Source organism: Scardinius erythrophthalmus (genome assembly GCF_964197995.2).
Source record: "Scardinius erythrophthalmus genome assembly, chromosome: 17".
Classification (NCBI taxonomy): Eukaryota; Metazoa; Chordata; class Actinopteri; order Cypriniformes; family Leuciscidae; genus Scardinius; species Scardinius erythrophthalmus.
The window spans coordinates 27,639,933-27,662,922 of record NC_138237.1 but is presented as its reverse complement, the minus strand read 5'-3'; the positions used below and the strand labels follow the sequence as shown (position 1 = coordinate 27,662,922).

At 37.4% G+C, this 22,990-nt stretch overlaps 1 protein-coding gene across 1 annotated transcript in view; it reads left to right on the top strand.

Moving 5' to 3' along the window:
• Window positions 1-340: 340 nt before the first annotated feature.
• The window catches only part of LOC308705360 (rho GTPase-activating protein 7), a 60,663-nt gene continuing 38,013 nt past the window's right edge, over window positions 341-22,990 (top strand). The window contains exon 1 of the mRNA XM_081390319.1: window positions 341-817. Within this exon, the coding sequence (XP_081246445.1) occupies window positions 697-817 (121 nt within the window). The 5' untranslated portion in view covers window positions 341-696. The remainder of the gene's footprint in view (window positions 818-22,990) is intronic.

Genomic DNA, 22,990 nt, shown 5'->3' with positions numbered 1-22,990 from the left:
TCAGCACTACAAGAAAATGCACTCTTTTAACGTTTATGTGTAATTATAAATATCATCCTTTGTAAGCACACTGTGAAAAGCCAATAAGCAATCACGACAGATTGGACAGATCTGTTTATTCAGAACCAAATTGTTTGTTTGGAATCAAAGAGTCAACCTCAAAAGGGCTGACAGTATGAAATATAGAAAACAGAGAAGTTCTCCTGTGAAACGGGAAGTCACGGTAAAGCCAAACCGGCTGGAGAAAAAGCAAAGATAAAGAAAAAAAGGGGACAGTCCTTGCATAGTTCCCCACCCTTCATCAAAAGAGACATCCAAACGTAATATTTATCTAAGCGTCCTTCTTAGAAGTGATTGCGTATGACTGGTGACCATCCAGATGCACGACTGACTTTATCTCAGAGATGAGGAGGGGTGGTGACACTTAACCCGAAGTGGATGCTATTTCCTTTTCAGGCTCCTCTGACCCCTAACTTAGGAGGAAAAAAAAGTTTTCTCCCCCTTCCTTTTCACTCTCCCACTCTCTCTCTCTTACACAATCTCATAGAGGGTGTCTGCAAACTACATGCAGACTTTTTGCATCAAGTGTCAAGCTAGCAAGAAGAAACCTCCTTCTCTCTGGGCTCCCAGCTGGACTCAGAGGATTCACGGCGCTCAGATGGAGTGAAAAGCGACTGGACAGCTTGTGGAAAGCGTATGGATATGGCACACACGGTGAAAACTCCACTCAGGAGGTCTTTTAGCGAGCACGTGAAGGATTCCACTAACAAGGCTTGGGATACATTTTGGAAGAGCGCACGTGAGAAGCGTCTCTCAGGTAAAGAGATTGTGGATTTCTCTGTTGTGGTCGACAGACCACCTTGGTGGTCCATTGACGTTCTTGCTGTATGATTTTCTCAGTGAACTTTGCATAACCGAGGTGTAATGACAAGCTAAACGTTTGTTTAAGCATACCAGGAGGGCGCATTGGGAATTCTCCGGTTTCAATGGTTTATATGTGAACTGCAGCTAAATATGTATTTTAAAAGGTTGTTATATGAAACTGTGCCTTCAGGTAGAGTTTGATACACTTCACCAGTCATCATCATCTGCATCATCCACTTAACTTCTCAAAGTTTTCAGTGATGATGGCTTTCCAAATGTCTAAAGTGGTTTGAAACATTTCTTTTAACTCTGATTGAAAAAAACAACCCTGACATGTTAACACGAGCCAGTTAATTGCTCGGATATCCACATCTCTGGCACCCAAGAGCATGAAAGGCACCGCAGGAAATGGCCTTTGGTCGATAAGAGGGCTAAATCTTCCTTGATAGTTTTTCTATCTCTAAATCTTTCTCGTGGGGCCTCCTCTCGCTCAAGGGTGGGGATTTCTGTCCGTCATACATTACAAGCCTGTCCTAATATTTACGCCCTGACCCAGCTTGTCATAACTCGGTGTAAACACACACGGTCGTACGCGCGTAGATCACGATGTGCATCCAAGGATCCGTGTTGGCCAGATGCGGCCCATAAACGTGCGAGAACTCAGAAAAACGACATTAGCGGGAGAAAAGCTTTCTGAAAGCCAATTAAAACAGATTGTTGCCAAACACTAGCGCACCCCAATTAAATGCGGCACGGCGCCAGGGACTTGCGTTTGTCGCTGCACTTCGAACGAAATCACGGCCAAGTAAAATACAATGCGGCACTTGCAAAAATGATGGTCTGGCATCTGGAGTAAACATCTGGCCGGGAAAGATTGGAGCTTTTATCGATGTGGGCTGATGTGTGAGGTATTGCGGTATCTGGGTTACGTCAAAGTCGGAATACAAGTGCCTGCGCAGCAAAAACAATGATAATTGCTTTTCCTTCTTTTCTATTGTATTGCTTCACTTATTTTTTACCTGAGTTTTACACTGAACAGATTGTCCTCGCCATTCAGTACGGTCAGCTCTCGTTTCACCCTTGCCAAGAGGCATTACCTCATCGCAGGAACCGGAGCCACGTGTTTTTTGTGTGCCTGTCAGAGCAGTTGTTTGCATGTGTGAACGATAGAGGAACTGTGTATAAAGAGTTCTGAGCTCCATTATGATGCAGAGCAGACCTGTTAGCTCCAGAGATTACTGTGAGAAAGCCTCACCAGATGTTGCAATCTTGGAAGAAAGAAAGAAGATGGGGGGGGGGGAAAGAAACATACACAGCTGGAAAAAAAAGAAGGAAATGGGGTCAGATTCCACATTTTCCTAAGTTACAATAACAGAATCTCTGGGAAAAAAAAATAAGTTCTTTTTACCACAGCCATGAATATTTTGCAAGTCGTTTTAAGCAATTCACTGTAAAAAGTGAATTGTTGGATCAACTTAAAAAAATTACTTCAATTGGTAACACCTAAATAAATTAAGTTTTCTCAACTTAAATTATCACGTTTTTCACAATAATTTAAGTTGAGAAAACTTAATTTATTTAGGTGTTACCAATTGAAGTAATTTTTTTAAGTTGATCCAACAATTCACTTTTTACAGTGTTGTTTGATTTTGAAACATCGCATATGGGAAATCATTGTTCTTCTGAATTCCTGATTTTAAAATGTCATGACTGTTAAAAACAAAAACAAAAAGATTCTTTTTACAGACCCTTCTAAAACATAATTTGCAATATTCTGGGATCAAATTTGTTTTTAATACAGTGCCCTAACCAGAAGTGACAAGTGATTTTGGAGTGGAAGCAGCATCACACAAGTGCAAAATTTTGGTTACCATTCCCACTGTAGAAATATTAATCAATGACATATTTATCACATATCATTCCTTTATTCTGCCACCAAAACTATGCATCGATTGGGAGGGATGTTCTCAAAATGGCAGCCACCATGCAGAATAAAACTGTTTTCATCTTATGGAAGCCTGTATCCATCAATACATCAATGTATTAATTAGATAAAGTGTAAGGTAAAAAATTTAACTCAGGTTTTGAGGTATAAAATACAACAAGTTGTAGATATGAACAAGAAATGTGAGATATAAAGATAGGAAGTCACAAATAAACTCTTAATTATGAGATTATAAGTCACAATGAATCTTTCTTTTCTCTGAAGAAGTAATGAGCTTCCCCAGCAAATCACAACACCATTTTTTTACGCCCTCATTTGGTTTTACTATATCATTTTCAGACCGGAATTCTTTTGAGTCTGTTAATGTTTTTCACAAGTGGCTTTGCTGGAATAACTGCAGGGCATCAGAAAGACTATAAATTCCACTGACTTGTTTTTCAGAACCTTTGCAGGTCTCCATTTCATAGGCTTTACCTAATACGCAAATGTTTCAAAGTATTAAAACATATTTTATAGCATTTTATATGTACAGCAGATTATAAAAGGTTTAGTTCACCGAAAAAAAAATTAAAGCACGTCACTCTCATGTTGTTCTAAACCTGTGTGAGTTTCTTTCTTCTGTTGAACACAAAAGAAAATATTTTGAAGAATGTTGTTAACCAGACAGTTGATAGCACCTATTGACTTCCATAGTATTTTTTCCCCCCACTATGGAAGTCAATGGCTACCGTCAACTGTCTGGTTACCAACATTCTTCCAAATATCTTATTTTGTGTTCAACAGAAGTAAGAAACTCGTACAGATTTGGGAAAACTTGTAAATGATGATAACATTTTCATTTTTTAATGGACTATTACTTTAAGAAAGACTAACATAAACAAACATAAACAACAGAAGTCAGCTGACTTCTCTGGGAAAAATACAGAAGAACAGTCAGGAAGAAGTTGAGCTAAGTTCTGGGGTATCAGAATGATCATTCTAACTCCTTACAACTGGCTGCCCTGTATTAAACCAAACATTGAACAATCGATCGCATCTGTCAGCAATTTTCCATAAAAAATGCAAATAGCTGATTAGAGTAACAGATTTACGCGTGGACCTCTCTATAAATTGGGCTCAAAGGTTAGGTGGGCATGAGGTAGGCGTTCACACACCCTCATAACCATATATAATCTGGCTTCTCATTGCCGGCCAAGGCTCATTAAACCAGCTGCAACTCAGATTTACTGCTCAGTCTCCCTCTATTGTCCCATGTGACCAGGGGTTGATTGGACAACGGATGTGTTGGAATTTGTGCTGCTCCGGTCAATGGCAGTCTGTACAACTCTTAAGTGGATGAATGGTCTGTGCTAAATGACCATAACTCATTTTGACAAAGACTTTTTCTAAATGCAGAATTACAGTGCACAAGGTGTTATAACCCCTCAATCGATCAATTGATTAAATAAATGGTTTATTAAATTAATAATTTTATTTAATCCATCCATTCATCAATCAATCAATCAATCAATCAATCAATCAATCAATCAATCAATCAATCAATCAATCAATCAATCAATCAATCAATCAATCAATCAATCAATCAATCAATCAATCAACCAACCAACCAACCAACCAATCAATCAATCAATCAATCAATCAATCAATCAATCAATCAATCAACCAACCAACCAACCAACCAACCAACCAACCAACCCATCAACCCATCAATATCCATCCAGAATCAGGATGTCTGGGAACCTGGAAAAATACTGATAAACCGGTAACACTTTACAATAAGGTTCATTAGTTAACATTAGTTAATGTATTAACTAACATGAACTAACAATGAGCTAATACATACATTAACTTAATACATTAATGAACTAATACATGTGTTACTGTATTAGTTCATCTTTGTTAATGTTAGTTAATAAAAATATAGCTATTCATTGTTTGTTCATAGTGCATTAACTAATGTTAACAAATACAACCTTTGATTTTAATAATGTATTAGTAAATGTTGAAATTAACATTAACTAAGAGTAATAAATGCTGTAGAAGTATTGTTCATTCACGTTAACTAAGGTAGTTAACTAATGTTAACTAATTAGCCTTATTGTAAAGTGTTACCGACAAACCAATTAAAATTTGCTTGAAGTTCTATTTGAACACCACTTGGGCCTATGATCGAAGGGTGCATGCCTTAAAACTTCTGCATTCAGAGGTTCGAGAAGCACGTTTCCTGTTTTTCATATCGTATATTATTGCCTCAAGACTCCAAAAAGACATGTATGCTACATTTTATGAAAACAAGACCAATGCTGAGGATCAGTTTCCAACTTGAAAAATGCAATACTGTTCATACAATAATATGTTTGCTGATAAAACATTTGAGAATACTGTGCTACCCCACAACTCATAAATTAAAGTTAACATGCTTAATGAGCGCTTAGAGGACTGACCTCTGCAACTGCCGAAATGTCCTCCATATGACTCTCAGGGCACCGTTTATGACTTTTCTCTCTCTAATGACCTCATTTTCCTCTCCTTAAAGCGTTTTCAAAAAATATAGTCTCTTCAGCTTTCCCTCGTGTTTATCCAGTTCAAAAGGATCATCTGGAATTATGGCCTAATCAAAAGTCTCTTCCCTGAAGGAAGGATCCAGATCCTTCATTACCTTTGATGATGCATAAAATTGTCATCTCTCAGTGCTTGCACAGCCAAGGCAACTGTCTCTACAGCCCCACAAGTTATTAAATCAATATTTTTCAGCTCCACTCTACACCGTTGAGCACATGCAAAATGACCGTCACAAATAAGAGTCTCGCCAAGTCAATCCGACTTAACAATGAAATGAAAAATATACCTGCATGCGTGCATGCACACTGTAAAGTGCTTCCTTTAACATCCCTTGCCACTTGAAGCCTACAGAGATATATTTTTTATGGAAATTACAGTGCATGTTGAGATCACTTGTAAAGCTCTTTAGATGAATAGAAATGGTTATGCGAACTTGATCCTTTTGACGCACACCCACGACTTTATGAGATCATCTGACCATGAAAACACAACTTTCTCAAAGTAAACAATTAGCAAATCAGAATAAACAGCTTACATTAGCCAGTGTAGGATGCAGTCAAACAGACTAGCCATGTGAGTGCACCGAAATTGAATGGCACTTTCCACAAACATGACTTTTTAACAGGCATATTTGGCACAAATCCAATGTTTGTTTGTTTGTTCGTCCATCTGTATACTCCTTTTGGCCTGTCTCACCTCAGAGGTCTTGTCCTTTTTGACTGCATGCAACCAATAATAAAAATCATTCAACAATGTCATTATTTTCAATCACATTGTCAAAATGTACAATTTATATACATTTAAAATAAAAAAAACGTCATTTAATGACCAAACTTTCTGAGTGCAGCCCTATTGATGCATCCTTTTTGTTCACACACACACACAAAAAAGATAATTTCTTAAAATTCTGGATTGCAGGAAGTGACATTTCCCAGTAAATAATCTCATTCTATTTTCTCAAATGTTACTAATATTGTTGTGTTGACATTGTATTGCTATGAATGAATGTCAAGCTCAACCATTACAAAATATCTATTTGATAGAAAATAGCAGTTATCAGTAATTACAAACAAACATTTGACCTGTTACCTTTAAAATATATAGTCTATTTAATTTGCATGTTTATTTAATGTTTATCACTATAACATTACAAAGCAATAAATCAATTCCTTATTAAAAATTCAGTTTGACTTCTTATTCAGATATATTCAGAAATATTCAGATTTCTAAAGGTTAAGCTCAAGTTTTTCAGGCTGTATTTTGCACCATATACATTCTGATTATTATAACATAGTAAAAAAAGAGCTGGCTGATCTTAAAAATAATGGCTTCTTTTCTTTACATTAAAATAGCGACATCTAAACCTTAACTTTCACTGTAAACAATCCCAAACTTTTATTACAGAGACATCCAGAAGAGAGCAGAACAGGCTTCCAAGTTGGGAATCAAGGCTATAGCTTAATTTGAGACCAGAGCTTTATCATTGCTCAATGTAGAGATTACTGGAAGCTGAAAAGTTTTGTCTCTTGTTTCAGGGGCACTGTTCTATTCTGATTCAAAAGCCTGATAAGTAGCAGTCTTCTAAGACTTACAGAAGTTTGCGTCATCAGTATGAGTTCCAAAGGTGCTGGTTGCCTAATGGTTTTTCACACTGCAATCTGCACAGTGTCTTTAATAGTGTCACTTGGCAAGCTTGTCTGTTATTAAAGGCCTGAGCTTCGGTGTCTTTCGCTTAAGCATGGAGAGTGTCATAGCCTTAAATGGCTAGACACCATCTGGGTGATATCCAAGAGCCTAGTTTCTGTGTAGACAGTTAACCTTCAACAATTTCCTCAAACTTTTTCTGTCTACTTACTGCATTCACTTACAAAAACAAAATATTAAGCTGATTTCAAGTTTATTTGGAGAAATACTAAGCAGAAGCTCTGCAATGCTTTTAAAATGTTACAGAATGCAGAATACTCTGCTCCAACCTTCACCAAACTAAGAATGAGGTATTTTTGTTCAGCATATTGAATGTACAGATGCTGTGGAAGCTTGTTTCCGCCACAGAATAAAAAATAAGAAAGGTAATTGTGACTTTTTATATCACAATTCGGACTTTTTGTCTCACAATTGCATGATATAAAGTCGTAATTGTGTGTTATAAAGTCAGAATTGTGTGATATAAAGTCGCAATTGCGAGTTATAAGGTCAGGATTGCGTGAAATTCTTTCTCAGAATTGCATGTTTATATTTCACAATTCTGACTTTATAGCACACAATTGGGAGATATAAAGTCAGAATTGTGAGATTAAACGTGCAATTCTGAGGAAAAAATCTGTCTTTTTTTCCTTAGAATTTGACTTTAAAACTCACAATTGCGAGAAAAAAAGTCAGAATTGTGAGTTTATTTCTCGCAATTGTGAGTATATATCTCGCAAATTCTGACTTTGTAACATGCAATTGAGACTTTGGGCCCTATTTTAACGATCTGAAATGCAGGTATCAAACGCGAAACGCAAATAACTTTGTGGGCGGGTCTCGGATCTCGCAAATCTAAAATGGGTTGGTCTGAAGTAGCTACACTACTCATAGGTGTGGTTTGGGCGTAACATGAAATAAACCAATCAGAGCATCATCTCACATTCCCTTTAAAAGCAGGCGCGCTTGTTCCATGGCGGATTGCTATTATAACGGCGGATTTGCCAGGCGCGCTCCTGGAGCATTTCACAGCCGAGGAGACCGACGTTCTCGTCAGGGCCGTAAAAGACAGAGAAGTGACATTGTATGGGGATGGGAGAAACCCACCCAAATATGCTTAGGTTAAATAGTCGTATAATAATTTGGGTAAATGTGTAAGCTAGATTTATGCCTATTTTTTCACATCTTCATGGACACCACAATGATTTCCCTTGTGTGGTAATATTTAGGGGCCAAGCACCGAAGGTGCGGAGGCACCTATTGTATCTGTTCCCGTTCTTATTATTATTCTTCTTCTTCCGCCATGGGAGTCTATGGCAGCCCATAGAACCGATTGCGGGAAAGTTGTTTTGGTTTGACATTCTGATAGAGGACAGTCCCAACATTAAGTACACCAATTTTTGTGTTTCTAAGTCATTCCCTCTAGCGCCACCACCTGTCCAAAGTTTCACTTTTACTTTGCTAATAACTTTTGAACCGTAAGGCCAATCAGCAAAATCCTTTTTTCCTCTGATTCCTGAGCTCATGACGATTCGATTTCACCCTATATCGTCATTTTCCGACATAAAAACCTGGCCGCCATTTTGAATTTTCCTAAAAAGGTACTTTTTCGAACTCGTCCTAGACGGTTTGTCCGATTTGCACGAAAATTGAATCGGATCATCTTCAGGCAGGGGTGACAAAAAGTTATTAAAATCTTGTTGATTCGTCAAACCGTTTTCGATAAACGCTCGAACAAATTTTACGTAGCGCTTGCAAAAACAGTCGTAAGGCCGTATCTCCGCAACGGTTTATCGTATTCAGACCAAACTTGGTACATGCACTCACAAGCATGACCTGAGGCTACATGCTGCGTTTCGGCACAGCGCCACCTACAGGTCCGGAGATATGAAAAATGGCTATTTTTGCTTATAACTTCTGAACAGTTTGTCCAAAAATCATAAAATTGGTCTTGATAGATTCAGGGCGTCATGCCGAGTCGACTGATATCCAATTTTGCCATATCGGCCAATTTGACTGTCGGCCATTTTGAAATTTGTGCTAAAATGCTGTATTTTAACAACGCAAGAACTGATTGTTACGAAACTTGGTATGGGTCATCAGCACGATGTCCTGAAGGAGTGTGAGAAGTTTCGAAACAGCGCCACCTAGTGGTGAATTTTTTTTTTCAAATGCTTATAACTTTGGGTGTGATCGACTTATTTTCACGAAACTCATCTTTTTAGACTCCTGAATCGTTGCCGAGTCCTACGATACCAAACATGCTAGGTTTCGCCTTACGGTTTGTGTAGCGTTGTGATTTAGCGCTTAAAAAACATTAGGCTATATCTTCGAAACCGCTTGTCCGATCGAGACGAAACCACCGTCAGAAGTTTGGAAACATAGGTCGATAGCTAAACGCCAATGCCCAAATGCGAAAATATTGATGTTTAGGAGTAGTAATATTCAATCAAAGTCATGTGTCAGTCATTTTTTACGTGTTTTTTCATATAAATGTCTATAACTCCGAAGCAAATTGAGATTTTTGCACCAAAATCGACACATATATGTATGGGCTCACTCTGAGGACACATAAAAAAAATGGTGGGACTGAGCCTCTTGGTGGCGCTATAATAGAACAAAACATGGAATTCCCATTGACTTCAATACAGTTTTGTGAAATAAAATGCTATACTAAACAAATGCATTGGTGTAATATTACCAAACTCAGAATGTGTCATCAGCACCATCCCCTGAAGGCAACCAAAATATTTCAAGACAGCGCCACCTAGTGGTCAAAAGTTATAACAAAATTTCCAAAAAGGCTAATAACTTTTGAATAAATCTGGCTATTGAAATGCCACGGGTCTTAATAGATTCCTTGGGTCAAGCCGAGAACATAGATACCAAGTTTTCCTTATTTGGCCAAACTTCCTGTCCGCCATCTTGATTTTCATTCAAAACCTACTTTTTCGAACTCCTCCTAGACCGTTTGTCCGATTTTCACCAAAATCGAATCGTATCATCTCCAGACTGTGCCGACAAAAAGTTATGGATTTCGTGTCGATTGATGAAACCGTTTTCGTATAGCACAGCTGTAAAGTTGAGGCATGATGCCAAAATGACTATTCAGGCTTTATATCTGCAATGCCTCGACATATTGACACAAAACTTTGTATGTGTCACTGTCTCCTTACTCTGACCACACCACATCAATTTCGTAACAGCGCCACCTTTTGGTCAAAAGTGACAATCCATTAAATCATATTTTGAATCACTTTTTACATGATTTTTCAGCCATTTCGCCTAAAATCCTCTTTAAATGTCTTTAATTGCTCATTGTTGCAGTTGGTCTGACACTTTCAGACATGTTGGCATGTCTTGTCGTCTTATTCTGCTTGGCCCCGGTAATTGCTGCTTGCAGCTATATTTTTCCTTGTAATTATATGGTTTGCAAAAATGAAAACTGCTGCCTGCGTCTATGTAGATGATAGAAGCAAAGTGTATGCGCGTTGTGCACACGCTACATTATGGCCAAGCATGCGCCCTTAAAATAGCATCTGAACGCACAAACTGAAAACGCGCCACTGACTTTAGATTAGGTTTTTCCTGGTCTGTGGTGGAATTGTTTTCTGAAACTGCAAAATAGCACCAGGGAATGTATGCGCCGGAACACGCCTCCTCTTTTCGCTGAACCGCCCCTGGGAGCACAAGTTCATTCCCTAAATTACAGACGTGCGTCTGTGGAGGGAAAAGTCCGCTGTGCGTCGGGTGCAAAATAGGAATGATACATGCATCGGTGTAAAGTCAATTGCGCTGGGTGCAAGATACATATCATGCAATTCTGACTTTATATCTCCCAATTGCGTGTTGTAAAGTCAGAATTACGAGATATAAACATGCAATTCGGAGAAAAAAAGTCAGAATTGCGAGTTTATTTCTCGCAATTGCCAGTTTATATCTCACAATTCTGACTTTTTATCACGCAATTCTGACTTTATAACGCAATTCTGAGAAATAAAGTAGAAAAAAGTAAAGTAAAGTAAAAAGTCGCAATTATCTTTTAAAATGTTTTATTCTGTGGCAGAAACAAGCTTCTATAAGATGCAGATATTATTGACAGCAAAATTACTGAAATCAGTCATTGACAACTCTGGCTTTCCATTAATATGTTAATACAATCGATCTACACTGTAAAAAAATTAAATGTGATTATGTCACATCCGTAAACAGAAAGAGGAAAACCAGGCTAATATGACGTCTGCTTAGGATGCAGTTGCTTGGAAAGTTGGTTTCATATAGATTACATAATAAGAGAATTTTTGTTTTGGATTTGATTGGTTTAATGTAAAAGTAGACATTTCACATATTTCTCATGTCTGTGTGGCAAGTATACGCTGGGTTGCTGTTCATTTTTGTGACACGCTCCAGAAAGAAGTTCACAGAGACCAAAACGAAAGCAGCAGATACGTGTTTCAGATTTAAAAAAATCTGATATATGCCTACTAGGACATAGTCTACTTATTGTCAAGTCGATGTACAATGACAATCCCACACTGATGTGGTAATCACATATTTATCCATGCAGAGGAGCAGTGCTGAAGCACAACCCACGTTAAAATAAAATCTCTACGAGCAACTTGCAATTTTATGTTTAATATACAGAGATGGCGACAGAGGCGCAACATTTCTTTACTGCAGCTTCAGGGTACGTGTACATGACAACGATGTGCTTAAAATGGAGAAGTTTTTCCTTTGAGTTTTCCGCGTAGAGACAACACCAATGTCAAAACGATCCCCATTCACACGGATCCTCAAAAACGACTAATAACGCTGTATTCTGCTGCCAGGCCATTAGGTGGCGATGAAAGACTGAACACATAATACGCATGTGCATTAGCCTACGTCGTCGCCTTCAGAGATTCACGTTTTTGTTGTTTACACAGAGACCCAAAACGGCGTTGTCATGTAAACGAACGGCCAAAACGCATAAAAGGTTTTACGTTTTTAGTTGAAAACGGTGTCGTGTAAACATCCCCTTGATTTACTGTGTTCGTCCTATTGATTTTTTATAAAATTGATCAAATGAAAAAGTTCTCAACTTTTGGGAGTAAGGAAAACAAAACAAAAATTTTACAGTGTACAGTTCAATACACTTCTGCTCAGTGGGTTACTTCTAATAGAAGAAGGTAGAAATAAAACTACCCAATTGTTTTGTTTTGTTTTTTTGGAGTTTATATAACTTTTATAGTGCCTTGTATTTATTCAACAGTGCTACAGGGCCCACTCATAGTTTTCGTTATGTCTTCTACTGATTGCTGATAACAGAATGTTAGACATCTAATCCCCATTGGTTCCTGAAGAACAACCAATTCTGAGACCAATTCATCTGCATGCCGGGCCGCATGTGGCGGGTGACAATAAAGGAGGAGCCGTTGAAACTGAATCATTGGCGCTTCCCAACGCCTCCTATTAGTTTTGATCTCAATCTAGTTTCACGCACAGCTGGAGAGAGATCGCAGATTATTTCCAGTAGACTCACGAAAAGTAGGAAGATAGAATCCCTTGATTATATTCTAACACTGGGCTTTGTGTAAAGTATTGTGTGTGCAGAATGAACATGCAAACAGGAAGTGACAGTTGCGTTTTGAGCTCCTGAGCCATCTGACTAAGGCATACTTCCACTTTTGGGACCCAGAGAATATGTAAAACATAATATGTGAGAATATTTGTTATCTTGGGGAGTTTCACATAATCCATGAAATGGATTAACAGTATAATCTGGTTAGTAAGTAAAATAAGTCTAGTATCTATAAAATAACCTTCTGTTTATTGGTGATTTATTAATACTGTAAATCTGTAAAATTCATACAATCATGGCACATTTATTTACAGCAGGGGGAGCTGAGAAGAAGGGCCTGAAACTGTTGAAAGTCAGCCTGCGATTATATATATATATATATATATATATATATATATATATAATAAGTATACAGTAATAAAGTACTTACAGATCATTAACAAACTATTAGTTTAATTAATTAGTTAACATTTGGGATACTGGCACAGATACTACATATATATAAACAGTAAGTTCTTCATTCATTGTCTCTGTAATTAACCAAATTATTATTGTTTAATTAGAGCTACTATTAATATTGTTAGGGGTAGGGTTAGTGTAAGGGGATAGAATATACAGTGTGTACAGAACGCCTAAACTGCCTGTGTGTGTGTGTGTGTGTGTGTGTGTGTGTGTGTGTGTGTGTGTGTGTGTGTGTGTGTGTGTGTGTGTGTGTGTGTAATGCATTTGTAAGCATTTAAAGAAACACTGAATATGAATGCAATTAATGTGCAATGAAGGTTGATTTAATTACCGTATAACTACATTTTCCCATTTCCCGTGACCTAATCTAAAGTGAGAACTATTTACTCATAATAACCAATTAAAAATGCCTTTACTACAAGCTTAAACACAGTTTAATGATTGAAGAACTCACTATTTGTATATAACCTACAGTATTAATATATTAACAATGTAGAGACAACAATATATAAACTATGAATAAACTATAAAGTAAGTTTGTTAATAATGTGTCACTAACTGTAGTAATAGAGGCACATTTTTCCTATGTTCTCAGGCCGAACATGAGGTTTATGTCTCTGATGAATAAACCAGATGTACCATATTCATGGAAAGCACTGGAAATCATTTAAGCGATACAAATAGAGAGCAGTAGCTTGGTGTCGTACCTTCTATTGCAAAAATGATGCTGTATCACAGTATGTCTATCTGTGTTTCCTCAGCCTTGAGTCTATGTGTTTGTGTGAGAGTGTGTCTGTATTAAATCACAGCCCCAGTAGGAAATGAACCTGCTGATTTACAGTACAGGTCCGTAATGACTAGACCTCACAAGATACGCCATCAAACTCTCATCAAATCTGTCTTTTAAAACCTTTGTTTGTGGGCTCAGGTGTGTGTGTGTGTGTTTGTTTGTGAGCCCTATTTGCCCTTCATGGGTCTCAGGTTAGATGTCTCTGTCAGCAGCGTCTAGACACCCAGTCGGACAAACAATAAAAACCCTATAGTGTGTTCAGCCTCTATGAATGAGGATGCAATGGTCAAGAACTGTTTACAGCACTCACACTAGTGTGTGTATCCACTTATTGATGTCATACAAACTCAGTCACACAGTCTTCAGACAACAGATGAAATGTCTCGCTCATACTCTTCACACTTTTCTCCCGTTCCCCACATTCGGTTGTAACCCCCCTGCTTTCAGAAGTCATTCCCTTCACACTTTCTGTTGAACCCTCCTGTGTTTCTCTATTTATTACCTTAGGCTCTCTGCAGTCTTATCAGAAAAATCGGTCTCTCCCGCCCGCGCTGTGCCGCTTCTCTTATCCGTGGCATCACACCTACCGGCTCACTTCATCCCTCCCTCAGACACTCAATCCTTCTCCCTTTCCTCACTCTTATTCATCCGCTGGAAACCTGGCTCCATCTCTCCTCACCCTTCTTATGGAATGAAATAAAAAGAAGTGGTTCGGGCCCCGGCTTGATTGATTCAGGCCGACATGAGACTCTCATTTTGGGGTGAGACGAGGGCCGAATAATGCTGGATAAGCAGGCCTAAAGGAACAGGGCACGGATAGAGAAAACAGCTGACTATAAACACTATAAGGAAGAGAAAAGCCTGCAAGCTGTAAATCTACCCGATGACAGAAAATAAGCTGCTGGTAAACTGGCAGGAAAAGGTCACTTTACACATTTGATCCTATTTGTAATATTGACATGGGATAAGACCTGGCAAACACTGAGCTGCCAGTCAAAAAGGAAAGATATTGACACTGAGTGTATAGGCTTAAGTTGAAATTAAAATGGAGAATTATGTAGGTGCCATTTTGATGTAGGTGCAAAACATTAACATTTAATTTTGTTTGGTTTATATATATATATATATATATACAGGGTTTGAAATTAACACCCGCCAACCCGCCAAATGCATGAAAAGATCAACTGTGGCGGGTAACGCTGTCAAATCACTAGCCAATTTGGTGTGTTACTTATTATGTTTACTCACTTTGCTGGGGAAGTTCGTGTAAGCCAAATCTGTGCAGATTTAGCGCAAATACTCAACTCGTGAGTCATCGTGATATATTAAATATAGCATATTGCGCAGAATCTGCGCATATCTGGCTTACTTGAACACACACGTCACTACGCAACAAATAACGGCACGCTTGTTCATTTGCATTGAAGCAATAGCGAAGATTAAAAAGCATTTGGTTAACAGAAAAGACATTGTTATTTTCCAACATCCTAACATCCAACAACATAAATTAAATATTCTATGAACCTAAAAGAATTTGTAATCATTTGTTCATCAAGCTGTTCATACATAAATTGCTCTCAAGATTTAGATACTCTCAATGTGTTTCATTGTCTATAAAAACATTAGAAAATGTTGGCTATAAGCTAGAACCACACTTTAAATATGGATACCTGCAATTCCTAATAACATTACAAAGGCTCCGCTTTAATGTATGGCTTCGGAATAAGTGGAATATAACATTGGTCTTAAACTGAAACTTTTGATGTTGTTGGCAACTATTTGGTGTCTTCCGAAAACTTTTTTTTCTTTTCTGTTGCTTTGTTCAGTCAGTGCACCCTGTTTAAATTTAGTTCAAGAAATGGTGTGATCCTCCGTCAGACAGTTGCTCATTTACAGAGTGAGGTCTGTTTCACTGCTCACGGCAATGAACAACTGCCACTTTCTTTGCCACTTGCTGCCAGGTGCAAAAATTCTTGAAAGAGCAGGAAAAAAAAAATGTCTACCACTCTGCAGGACACAAAGGCAAGAGTTAACCTCAAGGCCATGTAACAACAGGAATCAGAATCTTCCAGACTCAGCACAGCTTGAGTATCATCCATGTACAGTACACACTGTAGTGACCTGCCATGTGTGGCGTATGCCTGCTAGCCACTGTCAAGAGCTTCTGAAGCATGACTTTCATAGCGTGAAACCTAAAGCTGATAGAACAGGGTTTATATACTGTACGCAGCAGTTAGAGGTGAAGTGGAGAGGCGATAAAATATTTTATAATTCAGATTTATAGTAATATTTATCATTTGGTTTCATAATAATATAAATCCAAATTTGGAAAGGCACGGAAAATGAATACGGAGGCCCTAAAGAGACATGGATGCTGCGGTACATTACAGTAGATCATATTTCACTTATCACGTGAAGATAGAGAGATGACAAATATGACAAATATAAAATGTGCCTCCATGCACGCGTGATGCGAATGTGAAAGTAAAAAACGAGTGTGCATTCAAAAGTGATTTCAATACCCAGCATAATTGATAGTAGTGTTGTCACTATCCTGGAATTTTCGAACTTCGGTATGACACCTTGAAAAATATCGATATTTGATACAATTTTCAATACCATGGGGAAAACTGCCATACAGATATTTTACAAGATGTTTTTTTTTTTCCATCAACATGTCCCTTCAGGGAATCCGAATGGGTAATTTCCTTTCCTAACATAGTATCTGTCTTCATGCACATCCCTGGTATACAGAATGTTATATATTATATTAGTATAAAACAGTGCGGTATCAAGAAATCATGAATAGATCTGAAATTGGAGAGTCAACTAGTCAACGAAGTAGTGGTTTCGGGTTAACTTGACCACACCTGAATGCGTTTCTTAGGGGACATTTGCATGATGCAGTCTAGCGTTCATGAACTATTACTTGAGTAACAGGCAGCCAGCGTTACAATTTGTCAATTTTGAGATTTTGGGCTTTTCATAAAGTGTTTTTCAGACTATAGTGGACAGAAAACAAACTATCTTTTAGAGCACTTTATCTATTTGCGTCTGTAGATTTCAATTACAGTATCTTTGAAGGCCGTTTTCTCAAAATTAGTTTTTCCTCCTACACTGAGCCAAAAATATCCACTTCAGTAACACTTACATACACCAAACTTTACAGTTTTATTCTTATCTATATTCTGAAGGTTTTTACAGAGGGGTTTGTTCATATATAATTTTCCAGATTTTATACAACATTTTATTCCTAAAAAAAAGTCGAAAATGTATTTATTTTTGGCTGTTGACAGTATTTTATAATTTGTGAAAAAAATTGTAAAAACCTTTGACTCTAATATATAAAACAAATTAAACAAGAATTAAGAATTTTGCCGTTATCGAATGTTCAAATTTGTTTTCTAAAAAATGTATGCAAATTAGGGCATATTTAATTGGATAATGCCTCATTTGCATATTTAAACATAAAATTTCTGAAAACGTAATACAATTTTATTTTAATTATTTCAATTATTAATGTAATCAATCAACTGGTGAAGTATGGTGATATTAATTAGTTTTTTTTTTTTTCTATTCGCCTGGGATGTCTCACCTTTTGCAGAGTTTAAATTGTAATAACATTTCGCAATATTACTGTTTTCACTGTATTTTTTTTATCAAATAAATGCAGCCTTGGTGAACATAAGAGACTTCTTTCAAAATCTTACTGACCCCAAACTTTTGACTTTTGAATCTATTTTTTATGCACACGCTACAAAAAGTGTAAATAAACCAGGCAACCCTAACGATAGACTAGTTGACCATCGTGGCTGATCCCTCGAATATTACAACACAATATTGTACAGATTAGATGACATTTCATTATTCAATCCATACTATGAATGCATCATGCGCATGCTTTGTCCTACCTTGTCTGACTTCCTGAGCCAGGGGAGAGCAGTTCTACCCGCCACCTGCTCAGGCCTGATGTAGGGAACGCTCCTCTCGTTCAGCTTCACCATGACGGATGAGCAGTCTGCAGGGCCATGTTAACCATAATGGAAACCATGATCACGACCGAGCTTTGGCGCTCCCATCCCAGAGTCCATAAAAAGCCCCCTAACCTTGAAATTTCAGTCAGCTCTGCTTAGTTTCCGAATCTATCACAGCGTGCTAAGGTACTCCGTACCTTAGCTACGCTATGACTGCAGGCTTGAATAAGAGATGAGAATAACAATAATGCTTAATAACTGATTCACCCGTTCAACATGATCGGTGGCCTTTCTGTTCGGATACTCTCTACAATGGTTTTGTTCCTAGAGATTGAGATCGATTCATACTTCGAGGCAGTTAAAAGTGGACCGTTTAATTCTGTATTAGTCTTCACGAAGAAAACTGATGATGTTGCTGAAGCTTTTCTGTGTGTTTTAATGTAACGGAACAGAAATATCTGGGGGATTTTTGGATTGCATCTCTTGGAAAATACCCTTCACAGGGGAGTAATGTCAAGTCGGCAGGTGGTGGGAATCAAAGAGAACCTATTTATCAAGCTAAATGACTATGGCTTGGAGACCAGACCCAATCATTTGCTTTGTAACACTTCCAAATTTTTGTCTGTCCTGGATGTTGCCTGTCACGCTTGAGATCCTTATTGACTGGGAGTGCAAAGTTAAAGAGGACCATAACAAATCAGTTTCAAGAGAACATTGCCTTTCGATCTTAACCCAACAGGCCAATTTTACAAAACAACTGAGAGAACAATTCCTAAATTAAACAACCAAACCAACTGCTGATCTTACAGTAACCGCGATACTTGCAAAGCAATTTTTATGCATGCCTTCGTGTTCGGTCATTTATATGCAAACCAGGCTCATTGGAAAAACGTGGCTGTGGCGACATTTCTGCTAAATGAAATTACATTGCTTCTTGCGCATTTCACAACACTTTCAAAATGAAATTTCCAGTAAGTGGGTGCTAATAGCATTCAGTTTTATTTGGAACAGATGAATCTGAAAACGTTTTATTTCTTTAGTTGTACTACAGGTCGGAAATAAAATGAACATTGAGTGTTTTTAAAAGGTTAATGCTCTATCGTGTTCGAAAATTACATACTACCTACACTAAACTGTGTTAACAAGCACATTTGAGATAAAAATGCATTTGCTGAAGCAACCATGCCATTTAAAATTACATACTACCTACACTAAACTGTGTTAACAAGCAAATTTGAGATAAAAATGCATTTGCTGAAGCAACCATGCCATTTTAGCTTGCTTCCTTGAGTTTTTTTTTTTTTTTTTGCAGGACTAATGCTCTTTATTATAAGTTACTGAGCAAGTTTACTATATCAGAACAGCCATATACTGTATATGGAGCAATGCAAACATCAAAATGTATTGGTTTACAAATCATGCACTACGGTAAATGTGTTTTGAGGTCACAGCGTAATATTGTGCAAGGAACTGTGTGAAAATAAGTCTTTATTAATTGATAATCTGCCCTTGTAATCATCATCAGTGTGAAAAGGAATAAAAGTTGTAGGTTGTCAAGTGTTCATTTCAGTTGGAAACTGCAGTGAATTGTATGTAAGTTTTTGGAGATTTGCAAAAAATGTAGGTAGAGGCACGTTTTAAATAAGTCTATGTTGTTTGTTTGCCCAGACATCAACTTGACCCAGGCATGCAAGGATAACGCTGTAAAAAAAAAAAAAAAAAAAAAAAAAAAAACACAACTCTTGAGGAATAATTACGAGGAGAAACACGTTCAGAAACAAACCATGGAAAGTTCCACTGAGCCGTATCTCGCAGACTGAGAGGACTTCCAAAGACTGCATAGCAAACGCATTACCATTCCTGCCATTCGTTTAGTCTCTTCAACCATTCACTTCATTTAACTGCTGCAAAGGACATCTCCTCTGCCCTTTCAGGTGTGACAAATCAACAACAACACTTCAAGACTTTAGTTTTTCAACTGCCTCTGACCTGTACATGCAAATGGAAATATTCTGACTCATTGTGGGCTGGCGGGATTTAAAGATTTATTGATTGACATTTGTCATATCAATAATCGGGTGTCAAAGGAAGAATAACAATTGAGTATGTGTAGCATTACAGTACCTACTATAAGGAAGCAATAGAAGGTGCTTGGAAATATTAAGCAATATTTCTGAATGTGCTATGAAACCAGCCAAGTCAAAATTATTGCCTTTTGTCTTTAACAGAGTAAGAAAATGAAATGAAGGGGTGACATTGGTTTAAAACACGAGTCTTCAACCTATTTAAGGCCAAGGACCCCTTGTGGTGAGAGAAACCAGGCAGGGACCACTACATGTTTTCACATACATTGATACATTGCAAAACCATTCAAATAATCGGTAACATTACACTACGATTCAATTGGTAACACTTGACAATAAGGTTCCATTTGTTAACATTAGCTAACATGAATTTACAATGAAAAATACTTCTAAGGCATTTATTAATCTTAGTTAATGTTAATATCAACACATTAGTCCAATCAAATGGAATAATTATAATTAATACTGCAACAAATATAACTCTATACACACATATACATACACATATAGTGTGTCAGTAGGAAATATCAGTTTACATTTCCAAACATTGTTTTTGCCATTAATTGTAATAATCCAGTGAGATTTCTGTAGGCACAAGGAGTCTGACAACAGCCGGTATGATCTGATCTCACCATCATCGAGATGCTTGAAGAAACCTTCCTGCAAAGCTACAGTACTGTGAAAAGTACTGGCACTTGTGTTAAAATGCTGTAAAGTAAGAATGCTTTCAAAAATAAAATCACAAATTGAATTTATTTATGATTTAACTTCTATTAACTAATTTAAATCAATATATGGTGTAACGACCCTTTGCGTTTAAAACGGCTTTTGTCCAGGTACACTTGCGCATAGTTTTTCAGGTAGCTTTGCAGGAAGGTTTCTTCAAGCATCTTGGAGACGTTCCCGCAGTTCTTCTGGATTTAGTCTGTCTCAGTTTTTTCTGTTTCTTCATGTAATCACAGACGGACTCGATGATGGTGAGATCAGATACCGGCTGTTGTCAGACTCCTTGTGCATACACACATCTCAGTGGATTATTACAATTAAAGGCAAAAACAATGTTTGGAAATGTAAACTGATATTTCCTACTGACACACTACAGCAAAAGATATGAATAACTGACTTAAAAACATTTTGGGGGGGATATTAACATGCCTAAGACTTTTGCATATATATATATATATATATGCAGTTGTGGCATTAATGGCACCCCTGGTGATGGCACCCCATTTGATCAAAAATGGCTGTAAAAAATAAATGTGCATTGTTTATATTTTTGATTTCTCATTCAAAAAAATTGCAAAAATCTAACCTTTCATTGAAGTAAAATAATTTAAAGTGTGTAAATAATAATTTATTTCATAATCACATTATGAAATAAATGTTTTTCTCCCAAAACACGTTGGCCACAATTATTGGCACATTATTGGCATATTTAAAATATTTCTGAAGTATTTTCCATTAATATTTACCTTTTTTTTTTAAGCACACCAGGGTGACTAGGAACATGAAATTGTCTAGCTATGACTTCTTGTTTCACAGGAGTTTAAATATGAGGAAACACAATGGCCAAATTCCCTTAATGATGTGCATCAAAAGATGGTTGAGCATCACAAAATAGAAAGTGGCTGTAAGAAAATAGCTAAAGAATTGAAAATCCCCATTTTGACCATCAGGGCAATAATTGAGAAGTTCCAATCAACTAAAGATGTTACGAATCTGCCAGGAAGAGGACGTGTGTCTATATTGTCTTAATGCATGGCGAGAAGAGATTGAGTGGCCAAAGGATCACAGATATTACTTGAGTCTTGGGGGTCAGAAAGCCTAAAAAAAAAAAGAATCAAACAACCCCTACATCACCACATGTTGTTTGGGAGGGTTAAAATAAAAATCCTCCTCGCTCGTCCAAAAACAAAGCCCAGCATATTCAGTTGTCAAACACGACTGGAACTTCAAAAGGGACCGGATTCTATGGTCAGATGAAACTAAAAAAGGGCTTTTTGGCAGCAAACCCACCAGATGGGTTGGGTGCAAACAGGGATAAAATGTGCCCCATGTCCATGGTTAAATATACTGCTAGATCTTTAATGTTGTGGGCCTATTTTTAGTAGGTCCTGGACATCTTGTTCAGATACATGGTATCATGGATTCTATAAAATATCAACAGATTAAAAAATCAAAACCTGACGGCCTATGCTAGAAATCTTATAATGGGCCGTGGTTGGATCTTCCATCAAAATACCGATCCAAAACAAACATTAAAATCAACACAAAAATGTGTCGCTGAGCACAAAATGAAGCTTCTGCCATGACCGTCCCAGTCCTCTGACCTGAACCCTACAGAAAATGAGTGGGGTGAACAAAAGAGAAGAAGCAGCAACATAGAGCTGGGAATCTGAAGGATCTGGAGAGATTCTGTATGGAGGAATGGTCTCTGATCTCTTGTCAGGTGTTCTCCAAACTCATTAGGCATTATAGGAGAAAACTCTAAGCTGTTATCTTGGCAAAAGGAGGTTGCAAAAAGTATTTAATAAAGGGTGCTAATAGTGTTTTTGGAGAAAAGCATTTATTTCACAATGTGATTTACCCCCCACTTTCAGTTCTTTTACAAATCCATGCAACTTATCCTTTTTTCTTACTAAGCGGAGTCCAACTAGAGACATTCATCAGTTTTTTTTGAGTTGCCATATGGCTGGACATCCTACACAAGAGCTGAAAATAGGAACTGCACTAATTAATGTGGATGTGGAAACATAAAAAGTGATATCAATAATATAATAATGATCTGTCTCTAGAACTGGTACAAAATAAATACTCAAAGAGGATGCCATTTACCAGGATGCCAGAGTCTGACAATTAATTTTGAAAATAAGCAGTTTTAAGATCGACTTGCCCTGAAATGATATTATAAATATTTGCTAATAATATCGTAAAAACACGCACCAAGGCAGTTGGCAGCCAATATTTTTTGTTTCTATGGAGAACCAGCAACTTCATGGGACAGACTCCATGATTAAGTCAGATTATGTCAGGGTTTGTTGGTAAAACACCAGACTGCACAAATAT